The sequence below is a fragment of the Peromyscus californicus genome, unplaced genomic scaffold (genome assembly GCF_007827085.1).
Source record: "Peromyscus californicus insignis strain IS unplaced genomic scaffold, ASM782708v3 Scaffold_1__1_contigs__length_55948999, whole genome shotgun sequence".
NCBI lineage: Eukaryota > Metazoa > Chordata > Mammalia > Rodentia > Cricetidae > Peromyscus > Peromyscus californicus.
The window spans coordinates 35,511,339-35,532,185 of record NW_026294492.1 but is presented as its reverse complement, the minus strand read 5'-3'; the positions used below and the strand labels follow the sequence as shown (position 1 = coordinate 35,532,185).

The window sequence follows — 20,847 nt, the reverse complement described above, 5'->3', positions numbered from 1 at the left end:
GTGTCTCTCTGTCTGTCTGTCTGTCTCTCTCTCTCTCTCTCTCTCTCTCTCTCTCTCTCTCTCTCTCTCTCTCACACACACACACACACACACACACACACACACACACAACCAGAGTTCCAACTTAGCGCCTTCCTAAAAGAAGGTAGAGAAGACAGTCTGTGTTGGAATCCTTCTCTCTACTGCAGAGTAAAGACAACAGAAATGACTATCGAGCACCTTGCAACTTCCCAGACCCTCAATTTCCTCACCTGAAAAAAATGGGACAAAAGTGCTCTCTTCCCAGGAGAGCGTGTGGGTAAGAAGATGGGTAGTGTACCCTGACACCCAGAAGTGTCATATATGTCCAGGTTCCTCTTCCTTTGGGGACTGACTCTTCCACGTAAAGGTTTCACATCTTACACAGTTGCCTGAGGCTTTGTTAGAGGATTTTCCTCTAAGGCATCCAGTGAGGGGAAGGACCTCTTGACTATGCCCACCTGGCACACCTAGAGCATGGGTGGTGTCCAGTGTTTCCCTGGATCTAGAGAAGGGGTAAGTTTTTGTCGGCAAAGAAGAAGCCTCAGTCTGGGAAGGAACAGCCGTGACCAATGAGAGCCACCTCATGGTATGTGACATTTTGTTTGTGTTCTGACAAATAAAGCTTGCCTGGAGACCAGAGGGCGGAGCTAGCCACCAGTTAACCATAGAGGTCTGGAGGTTTATACAGAGAGGAGACAGGAAGTGACAAGGCAGGGTAGAGACAGGATCTGGGCCCCTTCGGTTGGAGGATCCGGAGAAGTAGGAAGTCACTGGCGGCTGCTCCTTTGGGCCTCTGATCTTTCAGGTTTTACCCCAATACCTGACTCCTGGTTTTTATTGATAAGATTAATTAGATGTACGCTTCAACCTCCAGCTGAGATGCTGTGGTAGGAATTTAGTTTGAGATGTGGAAGTTGAACCACTGACTTTCTTGAGAGGAACCCATTTTGTTTTCTCAACTTTGAAGCTTTTTTTTGCACAAACTCTCTTCTCTTTTCCATTGATGGCTAAGGCTGCATTCTTTCCTGGGCTCTGCAGAAAACGACATCAACCTGGCCGGAGGGCACAGGCTGGGATGTCCACAGAGAAGAGAGGACATTCACGCCTGAGCTTTCTGAAGTTGTTCTCCCAGGAATCTTCCCTCACCTCCAGATAAGTCTCTGTCGCCAACTTTGCTCCTGGCTTCAAATGTCCTGGGGGCCACTCTGACATTCCCATCTCTTCTTTTTCCACCCAGGGCCAAGGGAGAAATGTTCTATATGAATACGTCTTGGGAACAGTGGGGTATGTAAGCAAAGCTGTCGGAAAACCCAACTGCCAATGGTCTTACCATGTGTGTGGTCCAGTATGTTCTCCTCTGCCTCCGGCCAACTCTGAGAAGGAGAAAAAAAAAAGTCCTTTTCATGGAGAGGTTGATAGGGGCTGGAGAGATGGCTCCGCCAATGAGGGCACTTGCTGCTCTTGCAGAGGGTCAGGGTTTGGTTTCCAACACTCACATGACAACTCAAATAGTCTGTAACATCAGTTCCACAGGATCCAGTGCCCTACTCTGGCCTCTGTGGCCACTGCATGCACAAGGTGCATAGATATCCTTGCAAGAAAACTCACTTTGCACATAGCATAAAGATAAATAAATCTTTTTAAAAAATTAGTGATAAACAATAGGGTTTCAAAGCACACATCCATAAGTTTGTGTATTAAAGGATTGAGTCCCAGGGAGGTGCTATTGGTAAATGCTGTGGCTCTTTTGGAGGCAGGGACTAGGGAAAAGCTCTTAGGGTTAGAAGCCATCCTTGAAGAGGATTATGGGACCCTACCTGTTTGGCCCCTCCATATAGTTTTAAGTTGCTATGTGAGTCCTTGCTCTGTCACAATTTCTCACCGTGACTCTGATCCCATCCAAGCAATGGGGACACCCAAATCTTGGATTTGAACCTCCAGAACCATGGGCCAAAGTAAGCTTTTCTTGGCTCCACAAACAGCTGGTGTCGGACATTTCATTGTAGTGATGTGAGGCTCACTGAACACGTCCATATAATGGGATGATATTTAGCCATAAAATGGAATGACACATGCTAGGAATGAATGGGACCTTGTGAAAAAGCCAGATACTAAAGGCCAAATACAGCATGATCCAATTAGAGCAAACGTCTACCGTGGTGACAGAGATGGATGGTTGCTGGGGTCTGGGCAGGAGAAGGGGGTGTACAGGCAGTGGCTATTGAAGTTATTTGGGTTTCCTTTGGGGATGGCGAGACTAACTAGGTAGCTCTGACAGACAGACAACCCCACTGATTGGACACCTAACAATGACTAAAATGGTGACTTTGTTATGAGTGCTTTGCCACAACTCTGAAACATAAAAAGCAAAAGGGAAAACAAGCCTTGAGTATTTTTTTCCCTCCACTTTCATCCTCCCAATCCCTGCCCTATTAGAAGTGTTCTAGAGCCCCCTTCACTAAAAGGGACGTTTCTATTTCTTTTGTTGAGAAGATAGTGTCCAAAGGGTAAAGCTCACCCAAGATGGCTCCCAAAGGCCTTGGCTGAGACTGTATACCTAAAGTCTGTGGCCAAATAATGAAACACACCAGACTCCTCCCCAGCCTTTGTTCCTAGCCTCTCAGCCACCCTGGCATGGAACTTCCAAGCTGGCCACCAGCAGAGGATGTATCTTCTTTGCCTTGAGAGACTGGAGGTCCCAGTTCCAGAACAGGTAGGATGGAACCCATGCTCACAGGGTCTAAGGACCGTTTGGAGGGAGACCCGGTGACCAGACCACACTCAGAGGGCCTGGCACTTTGTTTGGTCAGATCGGTAATGAAGCAGAGGTAGGCACAGCTGGCCACAGGGAGCCTGGGCCATCTCCCCCTGCATCCTGGCGTTAAAGCAGAGAGAAGGAGCCATTATTCTCTGGGAAAATTTATTGCCTTCCTTGGAGGCAATCTGGGACCTGGAACTTTACCTGAGATGTCATTCCACTGGTGGTGACAATACTTAGGCACCTCGACTCACCATGAAATATCCAGTAGAGAGTGATTCTGGGGGCTGGCCGTGGTGCTACACACCTTTAATCCCAGCACTTGGGAGGCAGAGGCAAATGGATCTCTGTGAGTTCAAGACCAGCCTGGGCTATGTAGAGAGTTCCAGGACAGCCAGACAAGGTGAGACTTTGTCTCAAAATAAAACAAACAAACAAACAAACAAACAAAAGGCCCTGAGCTTGGATGTGTTAGTGTTTAGAAACAGGATTAGGCCTAGACAAATCCTCCAACAACTGGGTAGTAGAATACACCCAGAAACACCGATTTATTGCTGGCAGCCAGGATTTATCTGCTTTCCCTAGCTTGTGTAGAAATCAAACTCCCAACTCCTGGAGTCTCCCACAATGCCACCAGTTTGCTCACGGGCTCTGTGGCCCTGACCCACAGAGGCCAATCTGACCTCCCTTTCCTGCGGACTCTGCCTTTCATGGTTTATCACCGTGATCTAAATTCTAGGCCTTCCAATTCTCTGTCCCACCTGGCCTCTCTCTATCCACGGACAACATAAGCTCCCTTCAGTGGAACACCATCCCTTGGCTCAAAGCTCTGCAAATCCAGAAGTTTGGAGATGTTCAGGAAGGCACCAGTGGGGTTGAGATATCGCTTGGTGTTAGAGTGTCTAGCTTGTGTGAGGCCCTGGGTTTGATCTCAAGAGGGGCCGTGAAGGAAAGGAGGAGGGAAGGGCAGGGCACATATATACCCCTGGCAGGTCCGGAGCAGTACCTGTAGTCAGCATGCCGATCCTTCTGCAGGGAAACATCTAATACCCATGCCAAGTGGATAAATAGACTCTAAATAGCTTCGTACAGTTCAGGTCAGGTTCTGCTTGCCAAGTCATTTTGGCAGCAACCATACCCAACACACAATAAGAAACCAAAGCCTTTTGAATTTTAGACGTGTAGAAAAGAGAGTTTGGATCTGTGTGTGTGTGTGTGTGTGTGTGTGTGTGTGTGTGTGTGTGTGTGTGTGTGTGTGTGTCATAAGAGAAAGCCCAGCAAAGTGGGGGAGGGAGGGGGGAAGGAGGAAGGAGGAGAAAGAGGAAGAGGAAGGAAGGAGGAAAGGGAGGAGGAGGAAGAGGAGAAAAAGAAGACAGCCTTGTGCCCCACAATCCTCTCACCTCAGACCACCTGGCTGTGGAGGCCAGGCTTCCTTGGGCATTGTTTTGTACTCTGTAGAGTTAAGGGCCACCTTACTCGCTGTGTGCTTAAGGACAGAAACTTCACTATCGACATCAGCAGTTTCCTTACGTATTTAGACAGGGATCAGAGGGCTTCCGAAGGTTCCTTTGTCTGTAATATTTAATGAACCCACTCAGTTCATTAGCCAAGAGGTGACTTTATTATCAGAGTGGGGTGTTGGCTTCACCATCAGGTCATGGGGTACCCCTAAGAAACAATGATTCCACACAACACACAATGCCTTTTACTTCTGGGTGTTCAAGCTCGCTGTTCCCAGCCTTGGTGTTATCTGTTCCTCTCACAGTCTGGAAAATAAATTCATATATCCCAACCGAGGTCTGCTTCCAATGCCCCCCTTTGGGCTCCCTCTGTATCCACAGTTCATCACAGCAGTTTAAGTGATATCTCACATGTTGTTGCTTTTCCTTTGCTTCCTTTAAACTATGACCGCCACAGGGCTAGGGGTCTGGGCTGCCAATAGCTGTCCCCTCCTGTGTACCTCTGAGCTCAGCACTCAGCAGGCAGGGATGGCTTCCTGCCAGTCAGTCACTGAGGAAAAGAGCCACGTGTCACGTCTATAGGGTGCCCTGGAGGCGTGGGCAGAAGTTAATAGTTTTGGAGAAGGAAGCCTCAGCCCGAGGCTTGCAGGTTCAGGTAAGCGATACAAAGCTGCATGCGCCAGGGCAGAAAGTCTCTATAAGACAGAGCCCAGTGTATCACAGAGTTCTTTTACCCTCGTTAAAAAAAAACTATAGGAAAGTAAAACAGTTTTCAGGAAGCTAGGTGAAGGGAGATGCTTCCAAACTCCCAGACTAAAAGGCATCAACTGCAGAGCCCTGCATCCCCTCACCCCAGCAACCAGCTCGGATACTGCGCGCCACTGCCGCGAGGTGGCAGCAAAAACCCGCCAATGTTCCCTGCGCGCTCTGCTGTCTGCCTGGGGCCTCAGTGTGTGTTTGTCCCCCAAATGCCAAATACCAGAGCAGAGGGGCATCCAGCCCCGGAGAAGGACCGAGCGTCCTAGAGAACTTTGTGGTTGCTCCTTAAGACTCAAGAAAGACTAATGTCTTCTGACCTCTAGCTAATAAAGATTCAAATGTTATCTGGAAACTTCTCGAGGGTGTCATGGAGTCTATCCAACCTGTGCCCCTGTGGGCTCTCCCTGCCCTCCCACTTCTGGGAAGCCAATCTAGTGGTCTCCTGCCTCCTCTGTTCCCTTTAAGTGTCAGGTCTTGGACTCTGGATACAACCGGACCTGCTTCCGCCCTCCCCGGTTGCCTCTTTCTGTTCCTATTACTGCTAGGCCCTAGAATGACCCTGAAAGGTGAGCCTCCTCTGTAACTGCTCCTAAGATATCTCTCTCTCTCTCTCTCTCTCTCTCTCTCTCTCTCTCTCTAACTGAGTGTGGGACCAGCAGACCCTGGAGTGCAATTGAAATCACAAGATAAAACTGACTTCTCTTCGCTCTGGATCTCAGAACCCGCCCTTATTTGATAACATGTTCTCCAAGCTGTGTGGTGGCTCTGAAACCCACGCCTCCTGCGAAGGGCCACCGCTTTCTACAAAGCCTTTCTGAAAGTCTAGTGGCAACAAAGCGGGAGACTGTGCGCTGGGCTGTCTCTGTCCCTGGAGCCAGCCAGCCAGGAGGCTGAGAAACAGTTTGCAGGAGTCTGGGTGCACAGAAGTTGGGCAGAGCTCAGACCTAGATTCCCCTAGGGCCATGAGGGTCCGGTAAGACCTGGGTTTCCTGCCCTACCTCTGACCCTCCAGCCCTTCCTTGGTGGTGGCCATGCTCCCAACTGCCTAGTGTACTTACTGGCCTACTGTACAGCCACTTCAGCTACTCCCCACACACCCCTCAGGGAGCCTGGCAGTCAAGATTTCACTGTCCTCAGACTAGCCCCCTCCCCAGGGTGTTTCTGCATGGTGGAATTAAGGCAGAAGGGGGAGCATGGGAATAGAGCCAATGAGGATTCTCACTCTGGGTAAGGGGCGGCTTTTCCAACAATACTCACAGAATTTGATTGGCTGACTAGACTCCTCTAAGGCCAACTTGGGAGTGGAAAGCTGAAGGGCTCCATGTTTCTTGAAGTCACAGGGAGTGGGGATCCAAGACCATTCAGTAATAAGTCCACAAAACAGCGGCAAGTTCTGAGGCTGGCCCCTTAAGCTTTTCCTAGGGATGTGTTGGCTGCCCATTGGGTATGGGGTCAAGACCACATGGCTTGCTGGAACCTTGTACCTCATAGCTTGTACCTCACCTCAGTCTCGGTTCCTCTGACTCAACTGACAGCTTCTCCACACCCCATGGGCAACACCCTAGAGTAAGGAACCAGTCCTGCCACGCTGCTGCCCCTGGAGTAAATTCTGCCTCCACACCCTGACTCTACTCTGCCCGCCTGGAATCCCCTCCTCCACTGAAGCCAATCCATTTGTCTGGGTCAATGTTACCCTTTCCTGTCTCCACTCCCAGACATCCTGTGTGCATTTGTCTTCAACTGATGGTCCCAAATGTCCCTTCCAGTCGACTGTAAGCAACCTGAAGGTAAGCCTGAGTTACACTTGACCCTCCGTTCTCACAAAACTTATGTGGTATTTTTGGACTAAGTGGGATGCCCAGCCTACATTCGGATGAATAAAAACCCTAGGCTCATCCGTATGTGGGTGTGTCTCCTGAGTAAAATGAATATTTACCTTATACACCCAACAAAGGTCAAGATCACACATATCCACATCACACACTACTGAGTCCAGCCCACCGTGACACTCTGGGAGTGGAGCTACCTTCATTGATCGCAGGGCTTTGGTAGGAATGCCTGCTTTTAGCCCCTGGCTAGGGGTTTTCCAAGTGTCCGGTCCTAAGCAGGCTCTTAGTAGCCTTGGAATGTCAAGTGTCAAGCGCCTGAGGCAGGCACTCCCTGACCTACCCAGCTCCCTGCCTGGTCTTGAGCACCAATAAGGATCTTAGAAATCTGTTTACTCAGGTACCAGAAACTCACGGTGAGAAAGACTGGGGGTGGGACATTGAGTGTGCAAGGGTAGCCTCATGACAGTGTCCAAGTCATTGTCCTTTCTGAGCTTTGCTTCTTCTTAGTTTCTGATCAAAGCCTCTTAGGTTTGTGGCTGCGATTCTTGGATCAAGGTTTTCCACACCCTTGCTCATTCTCAGCTGGACCTGGCCAGGGTGCGGAGGAGGTGAGGGCAGACAGGGTGACCATGGGACTCCAAGGATACAGAGGCATGCACGCTGCCGGTAATTAGCCACACTTACTCATTAGAGGGCCTTGCTAAGAATCTTTGTTGAACAATAGTCTGAAATTAATTACGATGGTAAACATTCATCTCAAAATCCAACAAACCAAAGCCTGCATGGGCCTGGAAGGGCTCCAGGAAGCCCTCGGGCACAGGCTGGACCTTCGCCTGGGGTGGCCCAGGCTGTGTGGGGGGGGTAAGAGTAAAGGCTCCATGATGCTGTGACTGCAGCTTTCCCAGAAGAGAGTCCTGGAGCCGCCAGAGCTGGACCACAGCGACCCCCCAGCAGACTGAAAGAAGAAAGGCAGTCTGAGTCGAGAATGGGGAGGGGCGTGGAGAGGGGGGAGGCACAAAGGCCCAGCTAGCAAGAGCTCTGAGAAGGCCAGGAGGCGGGCCACTGACAGCACATCCGGGTTCCAGGGGACTCATTGGCTCCCTCACACCTCCCGCCTTTCTTGTAGATTCTGGACCCCACACAGTCACTTCATATCCAGGGATCTGAAAGGTCTCAGGGCGCTCACCCCTGATCCCAAGCCCCACTTGTCCCTTTAGACACCAATGCTTTATATAGAATGTGCTGGCAAGAAAGGAAAACCCAGGTAAATCCTCGGGCAAGCACTCAGCTAGTGGCCTGGTATGCAGCTCCTCCTGTGCTCAGAAAAGTCCATCTACCCACAGAGGGGGCCTCTCTCCTCCCCGACCAGCCAGGGTTTGCCTGGCTGCTGCCAGGTGGACACAGCCAGAAGAGATAGAAACACATGTGGACAGGTCTGGTCTGTAATTCCTCTTTGCCAACACCTTCGGTAAAATCCCGAGGGTCTGAATCAGCCTCCTTTGGGTTTAAGCTCCTCCCCCTTTTTCTTAAAGACCGTGTTTATATCAATGGGAGGGAGGCCTATTTTCAAAATGTGGAGAGCACAAAGGTGTTTCTGTGTGGTACCGGTGGGCCACTCATCCCTGTGCCAAGAGAGTGGAATGCAACTGCCCATCATAGGAGACATCTGTACGTACACACACACACACACACACACACACACACACACACACACACACACGCGTGTGCTCACTTGCAGGACAGAGTGGGTAGGGGGAGCTCAGTGGAGAGGCCACTGCCTAGGGCAGGAAGGGACGGGGGGGGGGGGGGGGGTTGTGCTTTCTTGAGCGGAGTCTTCGGGATAGAGGAGGATGTCTAAACTCCAACCACCCTCCAAGGGAATGGGCACGTTAGGACTCCAGGCTGGCCCGCACCCCGCACACAAGCAGCAAGTTCTCAGTTCACTTACTAAGTCACGCTGACCATGAGGCAGATGTTCCCTCAGGTGCTCTCGGGGACACTACCCTGTTCCCTACCACAGCAGCACATTTTCTCTAACCCAGCTCGGCCCGTGCCTGAGTCCAGCTGGCTTTTCTAGAGTTCTCTGAATTACTCTGTTCCTTTTCTCCTCTTCTCTCCTTACTCCTCTTCCTCTTCCCCTCACTTCTTTCTTTCCGTCTTCCTTCTGTCTTTCTTTCCTTTCTTTCTCTTTTCTTTCTTTCTCTTTCTTTCTTTCTTTCTTTCTTTCTTCCTTCCTTTCTTTCTTCCTTCCTTCCTTCCTTCCTTCCTTCCTTCCTTCCTTCCTTTCTTTCTTTCTTTCTTTCTTTCTTTCTTTCTTTCTTTCCTTTTTTGAGACAGTGTCACTCTATAGCCAAGCTGGCCTTGAACTTGTGATAATCCTCCTGCCTCTGCCTGAGTTACAGGCATGTGTCCGGCTCCCCTCTTTTTGTCTCCGTTCACCTCTCTTCACTCTTTCTTTTCACTCTGTGATGTCCATCCATTCTGCTGCCCTTGTTCTGCAGAACAGCATACCTAGGCACTTGGGGGAGGGGAGTTTCAAAACAGAGACTTCTGTTCCACTCTCAATAGTAAGCATGTTCAGCCGATGGTATTTATAGCACACTGGCTGTCTTCTCTAATCTCTAGCCACCTAGTGTGGGGTTTGGGTGGGGGGGGTCATCTCTGGAAGTGGATGAGGTTGAGAGAAGTGGTCTCTGAGGTGCCCAGACAGGCTGTGTAGCGGAGGGCAAGTGACCTGAGGGACAAGGTAATGTCTTTGGGTTGGCTCCTCTGTCGGCAGGTGTCTGAAGGTTCCTCAAACATCCTGTCTTCGTGAATATGCCATGGCTGTGTTCTTCAAATGAATCAATCACTCTTCTGAAGCCTCTCCCGTGTACGAACTTCCGGTGAGTCCCAGCCCTCTCCGTGCAACAGACTGTGTTTTACCGGTCTGTGGGTGCTAATGGTGCTTTACACGAGTGTGCAGTTCTATTGTGGTGTGAGTCTGGATAGCTCTGTGGGAGGAAGATTGTAAGACCGGGCGTGTTTGTGTGTGCATCCATGCAGGTTTGGAGCATGTGCGTCCCGGAGAGAGTACCTGCAGGGAGGAGAGATGTCGAGGATGCTTGCATTGGTGTTTTGAGTACTGATGTGGACTCTATAAGGGGTAAAGCAGAAAGATCGGCTGTGTGTTGTGTAGGGTAGACCTATGGGTGCTGGGAAATTGTTCTGGTAGCAGGGGTGTGTGTGTGTGTGTGTGTGTGTGTAAGCTGTATTTCTGCAGAAATGGCTGGAAGCAAGGTGTGTATACATGTGACTAGGGTATATTTGTATAAGTGTGTGTGTGTGTGTGTGTGTGTGTGTGTGTGTGTGTGTGTGTGTGTGTGTGTGGTGTAGCCTCTGTCAGCCTGGCTGTGCCTGCCCCCTCCCGCCGAGTCCTTCCTGACACTGTAGAGCTCAATCAGCAACCGCATGAATACACTCGAATGGAAAGTTGTGCTCAGCTGACCGGAGAAATTGGAGCTGGGCATGTACTACTACCCTCCTCCCAGACTCCCTCACCCCCCCCCCTCCCCCTTAGGCCAGACAGCCGTCCCAGCCGGCTGGCTGGGACCAGGAAGGCTCAGTTTAGCTCAGCTGCCCCCCACCCCCCCCCCCGGAAAAAGACCTGGCAGTGGGAGGCGAGGGGGCCCATGCTCGAGGACTTGCAGCTCAATGGTCTTCATAGGCTGGAGGACTCCGCCTCAGTGTCCAGGGAGGACATCGAAATCCTCAGAGGTGGCAGCCAGTACTCCAGGTGACAGCCACACCAGGCAGTACAGGAAGGTCGGACGGACGGACGGATGGGTGGTAAAGGAAGACAAGGACGGGGAGAAGAGTCTGAGGCAATCCCTGCTCTGGAGGAACTAGAGCATGGCCAATGCTCCACAAGCTCGGCAATAGGCTGTAGGCTTAGTGATCCTTGCAAGGTTCAAAATGTACCAGATAGTTCCATTCCATTTTTGAAGCACATGGGTGTCCGTGACAAACTGGTAGTGAGCTATGGGGAGTCAGATCTTCAGCCACTCTAAGTGAGCCTCTCTGAACCCCAAACTACAGTGTGCTGAATGAAATACAAGATGGGGCCACTACTCTGCCTCCACACTCCCTCCCACTTGGCCTGCCTAGGCCTTAGACTGGCCTTCCCAGCACTGCACTGGAACCAGCTCTGGGGACAAAGTTGGGCCACTAGTCCCAACCATCCCCAATCCCAGCCCTGCCACCAGGCTCCTGTGCCTCCATCCAGCTCCACTATTGATCACTGTGGTACTGTGGCAGCTTCCGGGTCATTTCTTTTAAATCAGTTGTGCATCTCACCAGGGATAATCAACTTCACTGGCACTGGGCAGTTACTTTGGCAGGATTCAGAGGGCAAGAAGAGGGCCTGAATAGGAGCTCTGGGATGGGGCTAGGAAGGGAAGTGGGTTAAGAAGTGAACAAGCCAAAAGGAGTACATAGGTGGATTCTAAGTGTGAGGTCTTTGATACAGATTTTCCCAGCTTCACAGTCCAATCTGCTGTTTGGGTTTCCGATACAAATCCTAGATAACTATGGTTTTTGTTTGGAGGGAGAAAATTGGATTGTTACTCCTCAAGCTGTAGACCCCAGAGCAGTGGTCCTCAACCTTCCTAATGCCGCGACCCTTTAATACAGTTCCTCATGTTGTGGTGACCCTCCCCCAACCATAACATTATCTTCGTTGCCACTTCCTAATTGTAGTTTTGCTACCGCTATGAATTGTAATATAAACATCCAATACGCGACCCTAGGGGTAGCAGCCCACAGGTTGAGAAACACTGCCCTAGAACCAGTACCTAGATCTAGGGAGGTCTTGCGTTGGGAACATTCTCAGCCAAATGCACTCAAGGAGAGGTCAGAAGAAATGCACAGTACACAGAGAAGGGGTCTCAACCCTCTGATGCTCAGGGGAGCCAGCCCGTTAGCTGCTGTGTGGCCCACATAGAGGGGCCCTGTGGTTAACAGGGCCACAGAGGCCCTCACTCCCCTGGCTCAGGCACAGTTTGCTTTGCTTCCGGGAGGTTAGGTACTGTACAAAGAGAACCTCAGCACTGTTCCTCCATCCAGCTCTGCCCCAGCAGTCCCTGTGCGACCTTGACTGCTTTGGCCATAGTTCTGGGGGCTGGAAAGAGAATGAACAGGCTCTGGGTAAAAGAGAGATCTGGCCAGAAATGGGCCCCCCTTTCCCTCTGCCCTGTGTTTGAAAGGGCAAGGGTTAAATCCTCCGTAATAACTGATGTATCAAGGGCAAAGGTGAATGGAGGAAACAACCAACCCACACTAGCCAATGAACATCTGTTGTGGGTTCTCACACCTGCACATGCACACACACACGCACACACGCACACGCACACACACACATCCCATTTCTTAGAGGGGTAGGAAGATTCTTAGGGATGGGGACTGAGGTTCACGGTTCAGGTTCACTGTTCAGGTTCACGGACTGACGAGAATAAGTCAACATAGATGTCTATAAAAAAAAAAAAACCTGAAATGCATGAGACACATATTCTCTAGACAGAACCCCTTCTCACAGTACCCTCCTGTAGGTGTCTCGGAGCCACTGTGATATTCCTTGCAAGACTAGAAATTTGCAAGCCGCTCATTCTGTACATAAGTACTACACCTAAGCTATGCAGCATATATGAAAATCCACGCTAGGCACATGCCAAGGAAGTATGCATGCATTTATATCTAGCACACGCATACATCCTTTTTGTATGCAGAATTTGACGAAATGGCGAGAGCCCAGCTTTAGGACGGCACACACATAGGCACTCACACCAAGCACACAGGAGACCTGTAGGTAAAGTCAGAAAAATGCAAGGAACATGGCATTGGTATTTGCGGCAGACCTATGCAGAAATATAGGCGTGATTGACAGGGGCCACAGGCTGGTGACACCCAACGGGGCACAGACCCTCCAAAGTGAAGGCTGCTTGCTGGTGAAGTCCAGTGGCTGTTTTCTTCGGCGGAGGAAGAGGCAAGGAGTTGACCCAAACTTGCTTTTTCTGCTGGCCATGATGAGAGAAAGAAGTGTAACTCTCAAGTTTTCCCCTTTGTCCTCACACAAAAAGCCCCCTGCTCCTGATGTCACTGGGTCTAGTCTGTTCCAGAAGTCACTCTGAAGCAGCGACAGCCCCTTTCCTTCCACACCCCTCAGTTTGGGTTCCTTGGCTGCTCTGGGTCCATCCACATTGTCTACTCCGAGGCAGCCATTTCTTTTGGGTTGAAAGGCCCAAGTTCTGGGTCAAGTATGTGAGGAGCAGGCTACAGAATGGAGGTCCAAGCCTGGTGGGTTTTAGATTGCCTCTTTCCAATCTCCTGGCGACGTCAGAAATATGGCTGCACTGGACTGTTTCTATGGGCAGTGGGCACACACGGAGATTCTGACATTGTGTGCCAGGCCGGCTGGGGAGTCGGCTGGATGCCCTGATTCTAAGAAGGGACCCCCTAAGGAACCCTCCGCCCAGTGTAAGCGCATGCGCTCTCGTGCACCTAGGGCACCTCCAGGCCAGTCAGACCCTCTGCCCAAGCCGGCCCACGTAAACCCCCCTGGTGCTGTGGGGACTAAAGACAAAAGGAAATCGGAAGTCAAAATTAGTTTGGAAGCGGGAGCGAAATTCCAGGCCCTTTTCTCCCTAATCCTCCTAGCTTGGAAATTGAACTTTCAAGTGAAGGCAAGTTTTCTGAAATTACCTCTTTGGCCCCTCCTCGAGCAGCGCAGGCCGCCCTGGCCCAGAGCCGCAGAACCGCTTCCTGCCAGGCAGCCATCCTTGGGAACTGGGTAGCCCCAGCCGGCCAAGGAAGCTTGGGGCCAGCAGAGGAACGTGGTTAGTAAGGGATGATGTTTTTGTTTTGTTTCAGGCTTTCATTTAACCATACAAACCCACCAAAATCCCACAGAAGCTGAAGGGAGTCTGGGTGACTCCAAAAGACAAGGGGGGGAAAAAAATCAAACAGATAGGTCCAGACTATAAAGGCAAGTGACCCAGTCAGACAAGGGTGGTGAGGAAGGCAGGCGGGAGGCAAGAGCATCCTGATTTTAGGCCCTGAAGTCAGAAAACTACCCACTTCTTCTTCCCTGTCCCTATCCCCCCCACCCGGGCCATAGTTAACTATTTTACGCCTCCTCCATAAAGGGGGGGGGGGGCAACGAAGACAAAATTTCAGCTGTGTCCAGGGCGGATGCTTGGGTTAGGGGACCGTGTGTGTTTCTATTTTTAAAAAAAGCAAAGTAACAACCAGAGACTACCAAAACATCCCAAGGACCCACCAGGGCCGCGGACGCTGCAATCTCAGGGCCAAGCGCTTCGGGGAAGAGTTCAGGCCTGACACCTTGTCGTGGTCGAAACTAGTTGTGACCCCCATCCCTCGGGCCCTCTCGGCCTTCCTCTCAGGATGCTGCTGGAGCTCTCTTGCCCAGCAAGTGTTTGTTCTCAGTTTTTCGACTCAGCTTCTAGAAAAATCTCGGACCCAGCTTTGACATCCTTCTTCAGGCTCTGGAGGGCCGCAGAGCTAGAGAAAGCAAGCCCGAGGCTGGGCCGCTGCACCCGGGAACTGTCGGCCTGAGCGGACACAAACACCAGTCTCTGGGAGTGATAAGAAAATGGAGAATACTGTATTTGCTTTAGAAAGTTTTTTACATATAGATAAACACGCAGTTAAGATAACAGTAAAAGCGCCCTACGGGAGTGAATGAGGCCTCCGAAGCGGCTAGGAAAAACTTGAATAGCTTTTGCATAAGAATACTACGGCCTCACTCAGCTTTCGCTAGCGGGAGGGTCCCTCTCTCGCCCTAACCCTGGCCACCTCGCCAAGCCTCGACTGCCAAGTCGTCGCCTGGGACCCCGAGTGGGAGGAGGAACCCCCAAAAGGAAAGAGGTGAGTGAGCAGGGAAGGAGGGAGGAGAGAGGAGGAAGAAAAGGCAGGTATCATATACAAGCAATTTCTACACATATATTACAAACTGGGAAAATGACCGATCATTAAGATATACATAATTCATATAAAATTTTGAAATAAAAATAAAAATCTGTTACAGTCATAACTATTCTTTTTCCACATTTATAACCAGTACCCACACAGGCAGTGACAGAGTGGAGAGAAAAAGGTGCTTACGAAGAAAATGATTGTCTGTTGAACAAAAAACAAAAGATTCTATCTTGTTTGACCAATACTTGGACTTAAAAACAGAGAGAGAGAGAGAGAGAAAGAGAGAAAGAGAAAGAGCTAGAGGAGAAAAGAGAACAGAAGGAAGAAACATTTGCTATTTCTCTCGAGGAGTTCTTTCTTTCCTTTTTAAAAAACAAATTCAGAACGGAGATGTCAGATTTTTTTTTTCCTTTTTTTGTCTGTTTGCTTTTGTCGTCTTGTCGCGGCGGCGGCGGTGGTTTTTGTATGGTCGACTCCTTAAATCATTTTAAACTAGAGAGAATATTTTCCCAGATACAAATAAATCGTCATGCAGGTGGGGTGCCGGGTCCGTGGGAACCGAAAGGAGAAACCGTGCTTGTCCTGGAAAGTATACAATTGTCACCTCTTTTACGTTTTCTGCCCGCAACATTAGCGTTTGTGACTGTCTGTTGGCGTCGCGGTCCTTTGGGGTGGCCGTGGTGGTAGGTAGTGGTGGGGGGATTGTTGATGGTTTGAGGTTAATTTATTTTTCTTGTTTTATATATATATATATATAATTTTTGGCTGGGGTGGGAGTGTGTATGGACTTGTGTGTGTGTATGTGTGTGTGGCTGTGTATCCTGATTTCGGTTTGTTCTAGGGATGGAGCAGAAGGATGAGGAGCTGGGCTAGGAGGAGGAGGAGGAGGGGAGAGTGGAGGGGGGGAGGAGGGGAAGGAGGAGGGCGGCCTTGGCTATCATACATCACATTCCGAGTCGCTGGAGGTTACCGAGAGGATGGAAGTGCCGGTGTCCGCGCGCTCCGTCAGGCTGGACACACTGGTGGTCGGGCTGGCCGCCGTGGACGGCGACTCTGCCGAGCCGTGCGTGGGGCAGCCGGGCTCGGCCAGAGAGCGCATGCCGCTCGGTCCGATGGCCTGGTGCTGGAGCCTGCGGGAAAGAGAGAGCGGTGCCTGCCCTCACTCAAAGGCCCGCCACCCTGCTCCCCCTCACTTGCACCGCGGGGAGCCTGGCCCGGCTGGGTCCCGCACTCCCCTGCCTCTGCGGCCTCCCGCGTCGCTAGCCCGGAGCGATCTGCCCCCGACTGTGCTTTGTGTTCTTCGGGGCACCCAACTGCTTGCTCCCGGAGCAGCGCAGAGCCTTCTTAACCTAAGTCTTGGCTCCCTGGCTCCTTGGCTTAGGGAAGCGTTCCAGATAGGGACGGCCTTAGAGAAAGGGTTGAACCCCAAGCCAGCCGCCTGCGGAGAACTGAGCAGGCGGCTAGGAACGCTGAGCCCGGGACCAGCAGACAGTGAAGAAGAGCTCCGCTCTTCCTCTGCAACCTCGGAGGCTCTTGTAACTGGGTCCGCCGCCTGGAGACCCAGAAATTCCACAGAGCCTCCAGCCACGGCTTTCCCAAACACACATCCAGAGCCGCGGGGGGCTCTCCCAAGAGTATCCACCGTTTTACTTTCTGAGTCCCTATGCGGAGGGCGCAGGATCCGGGGAAGAGAAAATAGGGAAGGTGGGAGCTAAAAGATGCAGGACGAGAAAGCAGCCAGAAAAGGGAACGAAGAGAAGGCAGGAGGGACGGACAGACTGTCTCTTTTCCGAGCGAAGAACCAGTTACCTGAACCCAGTGTCTCCCCACACGGAAGCCTTTCCCTGGTCCTGGGTGTTCCCCCCATCTGGCGAAAAGTGGCCTCCACAGGCCGAGATGAGAGAGAAGTGGCCTCAGGCCTGGACCACCTAAACCCACACATCCTACTCCAGGTACTCTCGCTAAATCTCCAGCCACCAGCAGCTGTCAGCAGCTGGGGCTTCTGCTCCCTGCAGCGTCCCGGGCCTAGTGCCTTTCAAGCCGAGTGAGGCTCTGCATCCGAGCTTCTGCTCTGTCCCCCCCACCCCCACCCCTTCTTTCTCCCTTTCCTTTGGACTCATTTGCTCTAGCCCCTCTCCTTTTCCTACTCACTTCTCCCAGCCCAGCTTTAAAGATGGACAAGAACCCAAACAACTTTGTAACTTTGTAACCAACTTGCTGGCAACAGGGCTGCACCTGCTGGTGTTTGCTTCCCAGCTAAGTGGACCGAAGGGATGGATGCTCCTTAACGGAGGACACAGGGAGACTTCATGCTTGAGGGACACCAGGAGCGGACACACTTGTGTGAACACATTTATTAAAACACACTAGGCCTCTTCGCACCCAGCCTGTCTCTCCTGTTCAGGGTCCGAGAAAGAAGCTCGCTGGATGGTGGCCACGGGCCGCCTTCCCTTTGTGGCAGGGTCCCTGGTCCACTTTCTCCTCTTGAACGCTTCTGGACCTCTCTAAGGTTTCCCACTCCTCTTTTGCGATGCGTGGATATAATCAGATAGCAAATAGAGTTTGCCTGTCCTCCCAGCCTTCTAGCTGGAGCCAGGGCTGAGGAAACCTGCCAGGGGACCAAGGCTTCCAAGGACGGGCACCGTGGGTTGAGGACACAAGAGGCTCACTTTCACAGTTCCGGCCCTGATAGAAGCCCCTCTTGGGGAGAGCAGTCTATAAACCCACAGCCTGTCGTCCCCTGTTCCAGGACAACCAAAAACTTTCCCTAACTACCCAGAGAGTCCCGGCTTCTCCAGCTCTGGGTCAGCTGCCCCTACCATGCCGGGATCGCCTGCATTTCAACCCGTCGCCCCTTCCCCAGCCCCGGAGGCTGTGGCCCGGCCGCGGTCCCCGCCACTGACCTGTTCTTGGCCGCCGCGGCGCGGTCACGCTGTCGCCGGTTCTTAAACCAGTTGCCTACTTGTGTGGGAGTGAGGCCGGTGGCCTGCGCCAGTTCGCGTTTCTTGCTGGGGTTGGGGTAGGGATCCTGCAGGTACCACTCCCGCAGCAGGCTCCGAGTCCGCTCCTTGAAGCAATGAGTCTTCTGCTCGCCATCCCAGATGGTGCGCGGCAGCGGGAACTTCTTGCGCACGCGGTACTTGTCCACCGGGCCGAGCGGGCGGCCGCGCAGCTTCTCGGCCTCCTGGTAGTGCGCCTCGAGCCACATGGCCTGCAGCTTGCCGTGAGACTCCTTGGTGAACTTGTGGTTCTCCAGGATGTGGTAGAGGTCGCGGAAGTTGCCGGTGTGGAAGGCAACGACGGCGCGCGCGCGCAGGATCGACTCGTGTTTGTTGATGGCCTCGCACGCCCCGGGGGCCACGGGCAGCGACCAGAGGAAGCGGCCCAGCCGCTCGATGTCGCCCGTCTCCTCCAGCGTCTCGCAGACGCTGGCCACCTGCTCCGGCGAGAAGTTGAGGGTGGGCAGCTGGAACATGGACAACTCTTCCGGGGGGGCCCTGGAGCCGCCGCCGCCGCCGCCGCCGCCGCCGCCTGCTCCGCCAGCACCGCCGCCTCCCGCACGGTTCCCGCCGCCGCCGCCGCCTCCTCCCGCGCCGCCGCCGCCGCCGCCGCCGCCGCCCGCACTGCTCCCGCCGCCGCTACTCGCCAGAAGTAGGGAGCAGTGGTGAGAATCGGCGAAGTTTGGCAACAAGAAGTGGGAGGAATAGAGGTCTAGGGGGGAGCGGAATACCATGGACTGACCTGAGAGGAGAGGAGAAAATTCAGGGAGAGGAAGAGAGAGGGGAGGAAGAGGAGGAGAGGGGCGATGAGGACCAGGAGGAGGGAGAGGAGAGGGGGGAGGAGGAGATGGAAAGGAGGGGGGAGCAGAAGGAGAAGGAGGGGGAGGAGGAAGGACGTAAGGGACACCCACACCCCACACACATCCACATACACACACACCCGCGCAGCCACATAGAGAGGGAGGAAGGAGAGCGACCCGGTGCGCGCGCGCAGAGAGAGAACCCGAGGCAGGGAGAGGGAGAGGGAGAGGGAGAGAGAGGAGAGCGAGAGGAGAGCGAGAGCCAACCACCGCCGAGTCAAGATTCAGCGATTCCACAGCAATCGCCCTAATGACAACAGCCTCATAATATCTCCCCTAAATCCACAGTGAGTGCAGCATTGAAACATTTTGTTTCGCTTTTCTATTGGTCTGCGGCGTGTCGTTGTGGCGTTGCCACGGCAACCACTGCCAATCACTGTCAGCCCTGCCAATCAATACCGAGAACGTAAGGACGGTTTTACCACTTAGCCGGAGGGGGGGGGGGGAGGAGGAGGGAGAAGAAGGCGAAACAGAATTAAAAAAAAAATCTTTGCAACTCTTAATATTCTCTCTCTCTCTCTCTCTCTCTCTCTCTCTCTCTCTCTCTCCTTGCTCAAAGAAGTTGATCGAAAAAAAATTCGAAAAGGAATAGCCATAGAGTAGTTGGATGAGACAAGCAATTAGTCACAAGGAGTGTTTTGGGGAAGCGAAGGGGCTCCCAGCCTCAGGAGCACCAGGCAGCTTGTCTGTGGAGAGGCTGAGGACCAGGTGGCCCGGCCAGGTTTGCACACCGTGTCTCAGTCACCTCTTTCTGTCTATGTGAGCGCTAATACTTGTCTGGAAGTAAGAAGAGAGGAGATTATAAGGCCTTTTGCACAGTCACCCTAGCAAGACGCCGGGTGAGCCTAGATTTGGGAGATGATGTCTGGTGCCCAGGAGGTTGAACCCAGGACAGTGCCACTGAACTAACTGCATTTAACGCGCCTCCTTCCGTGCTGACTGTACAGTTCTTCACTCTGCTCTCAGACAAGGATCGGTGAATTTTTCCATCACCATGTATTTAAAATTGTGGAAACAACACTACACTTTCTCCATCTTCAAAAGCAATCCCGTTCTTTGTTTCCCCACCCCCAGACTTCAGCTGCCTCCCCCAGTTGTAGAGTAGAAACAGAAACCTAGGGACTCTCTGGACCATGGGGAGTCTGGAGGATGCCCACTTTTTCTGCATTCATGGGAACAACTACTGGGCCTGCCCAACATCCTCAGAAAGATGCTGGAACTGTAGAGGGCACCCTGAGTAAACACCCAAGGCCTGAAAGCTCCTTATTTGCTCATAATGTAAATAATTATAATAACAAATAATAAAAGTCTGATTTCTCCATAGGTAAGATAATATCACAAACCTGAAACAGACTCCTGCCTCTTCTAAAGAACGTAGAGGGCCTTCCTTGCCTAGGGGCTACTACAGCCCCCAAGGCAGCCGTGAGCATTTATTTATTCTTAGGCACGTTGCTTGTGAGAAGTTGTAATCTGCATCTTGGGTCCAGCCTCCCTTTGTAAAGCTTCTGTAACTATGGAAGTGTGATTTACGCAGATTTGTCCGGGTCAGAGACATCTTTTCCCTACGCACTGTGTATATTTAGACAGGATTCGGTTTGGTGTTAAAAAGTGTATATGTTGAATGGATTCACACACAGTGGCCAACAATGCCCACATTGTCGGCCCATGTACAACGCGTATTGAAACTCAGCGCCCAGACTTCAACTAATCTGCTCTCAATAAAGCTGAAATAATTATCCTAAGCTGCCTTTCTAGAAGAAAAATCATTGAGGAATTCAAAACTTTTTTTTTTTAAAGATCTTTTCTACATTCCGATGCAGATCTGGGGGCGCGGCGCCGGGTACACACCACTCGGGAGATCTCAGTGAGGGAGTGAAAAAGAGTGTGGGAGAATTTAAATGTGGACCTAACTGGAGCCTGGAGCTAAAACGGTCGCAGGCCTTAAATCTCAAGCTCGGGTCTTTCTTAGGCCTTGATCCAGCAGCGCCAGGTCCCAAAGGGCCGGTTTGAGGGTGACTCGGAGTGTTTAGGTTGGACTATACTGGCTCTCTAGCTGGAGGCAGGTGGGGGAACCTAAATTCGCTGACTAGGGGGGGAAGAATGTTTCCCCCAAAAGGTGGGTCCGTCGAGCCCCACTTTGGCGGTCTCTCTCTCTCCGTACATCTATCTTCCTGTGGACCAGGAGTCCCT

The 20,847-nt window shown here is 52.0% G+C and overlaps 1 protein-coding gene across 3 annotated transcripts; it reads right to left on the bottom strand.

Moving 5' to 3' along the window:
* Positions 1-1,190: 1,190 nt before the first annotated feature.
* Six3 (SIX homeobox 3) lies at positions 1,191-18,934 on the bottom strand. 3 transcript variants are annotated; one of them, XM_052746464.1, is made up of 3 exons: positions 17,702-18,934; positions 15,769-15,928; positions 1,191-1,394 (listed from the first exon to the last, which is right to left on the bottom strand). In XM_052746464.1, exons 1-3 carry the CDS (start codon positions 18,529-18,531, stop codon positions 1,206-1,208), a joined length of 1,179 nt encoding a protein of 392 aa, XP_052602424.1. In that variant the 5' UTR covers positions 18,532-18,934; the 3' UTR covers positions 1,191-1,205. The 3 variants fall into 3 exon arrangements, with proteins under 3 accessions (XP_052602424.1, XP_052602423.1, XP_052602425.1); XM_052746463.1 differs by lacking the exon at positions 1,191-1,394 and adding an exon at positions 14,463-15,380 and having other exon boundaries at positions 17,702-18,539; XM_052746465.1 differs by lacking the exon at positions 1,191-1,394 and having other exon boundaries at positions 14,463-15,928; positions 17,702-18,539.
* Positions 18,935-20,847: the final 1,913 nt, after the last annotated feature.

Bases quoted from the DNA above. Each gene is read 5' to 3' on its own strand.
- Six3 (XM_052746464.1), bottom strand. From the start codon at position 18,531: ATGGTATTCCGCTCCCCCCTAGACCTCTATTCCTCCCACTTCTTGTTG. The intron at 15,929-17,701 runs GTCAGTGGCGGG...TCTTTCCCGCAG, and splicing joins GCCGCGGCGGCCAAGAACAG to GCTCCAGCACCAGGCCATCG. The intron at 1,395-15,768 runs GTAACCTCCAGC...TCTCCTTCTCAG, and splicing joins CCGGCACTTCCATCCTCTCG to AGTTGGCCGGAGGCAGAGGA.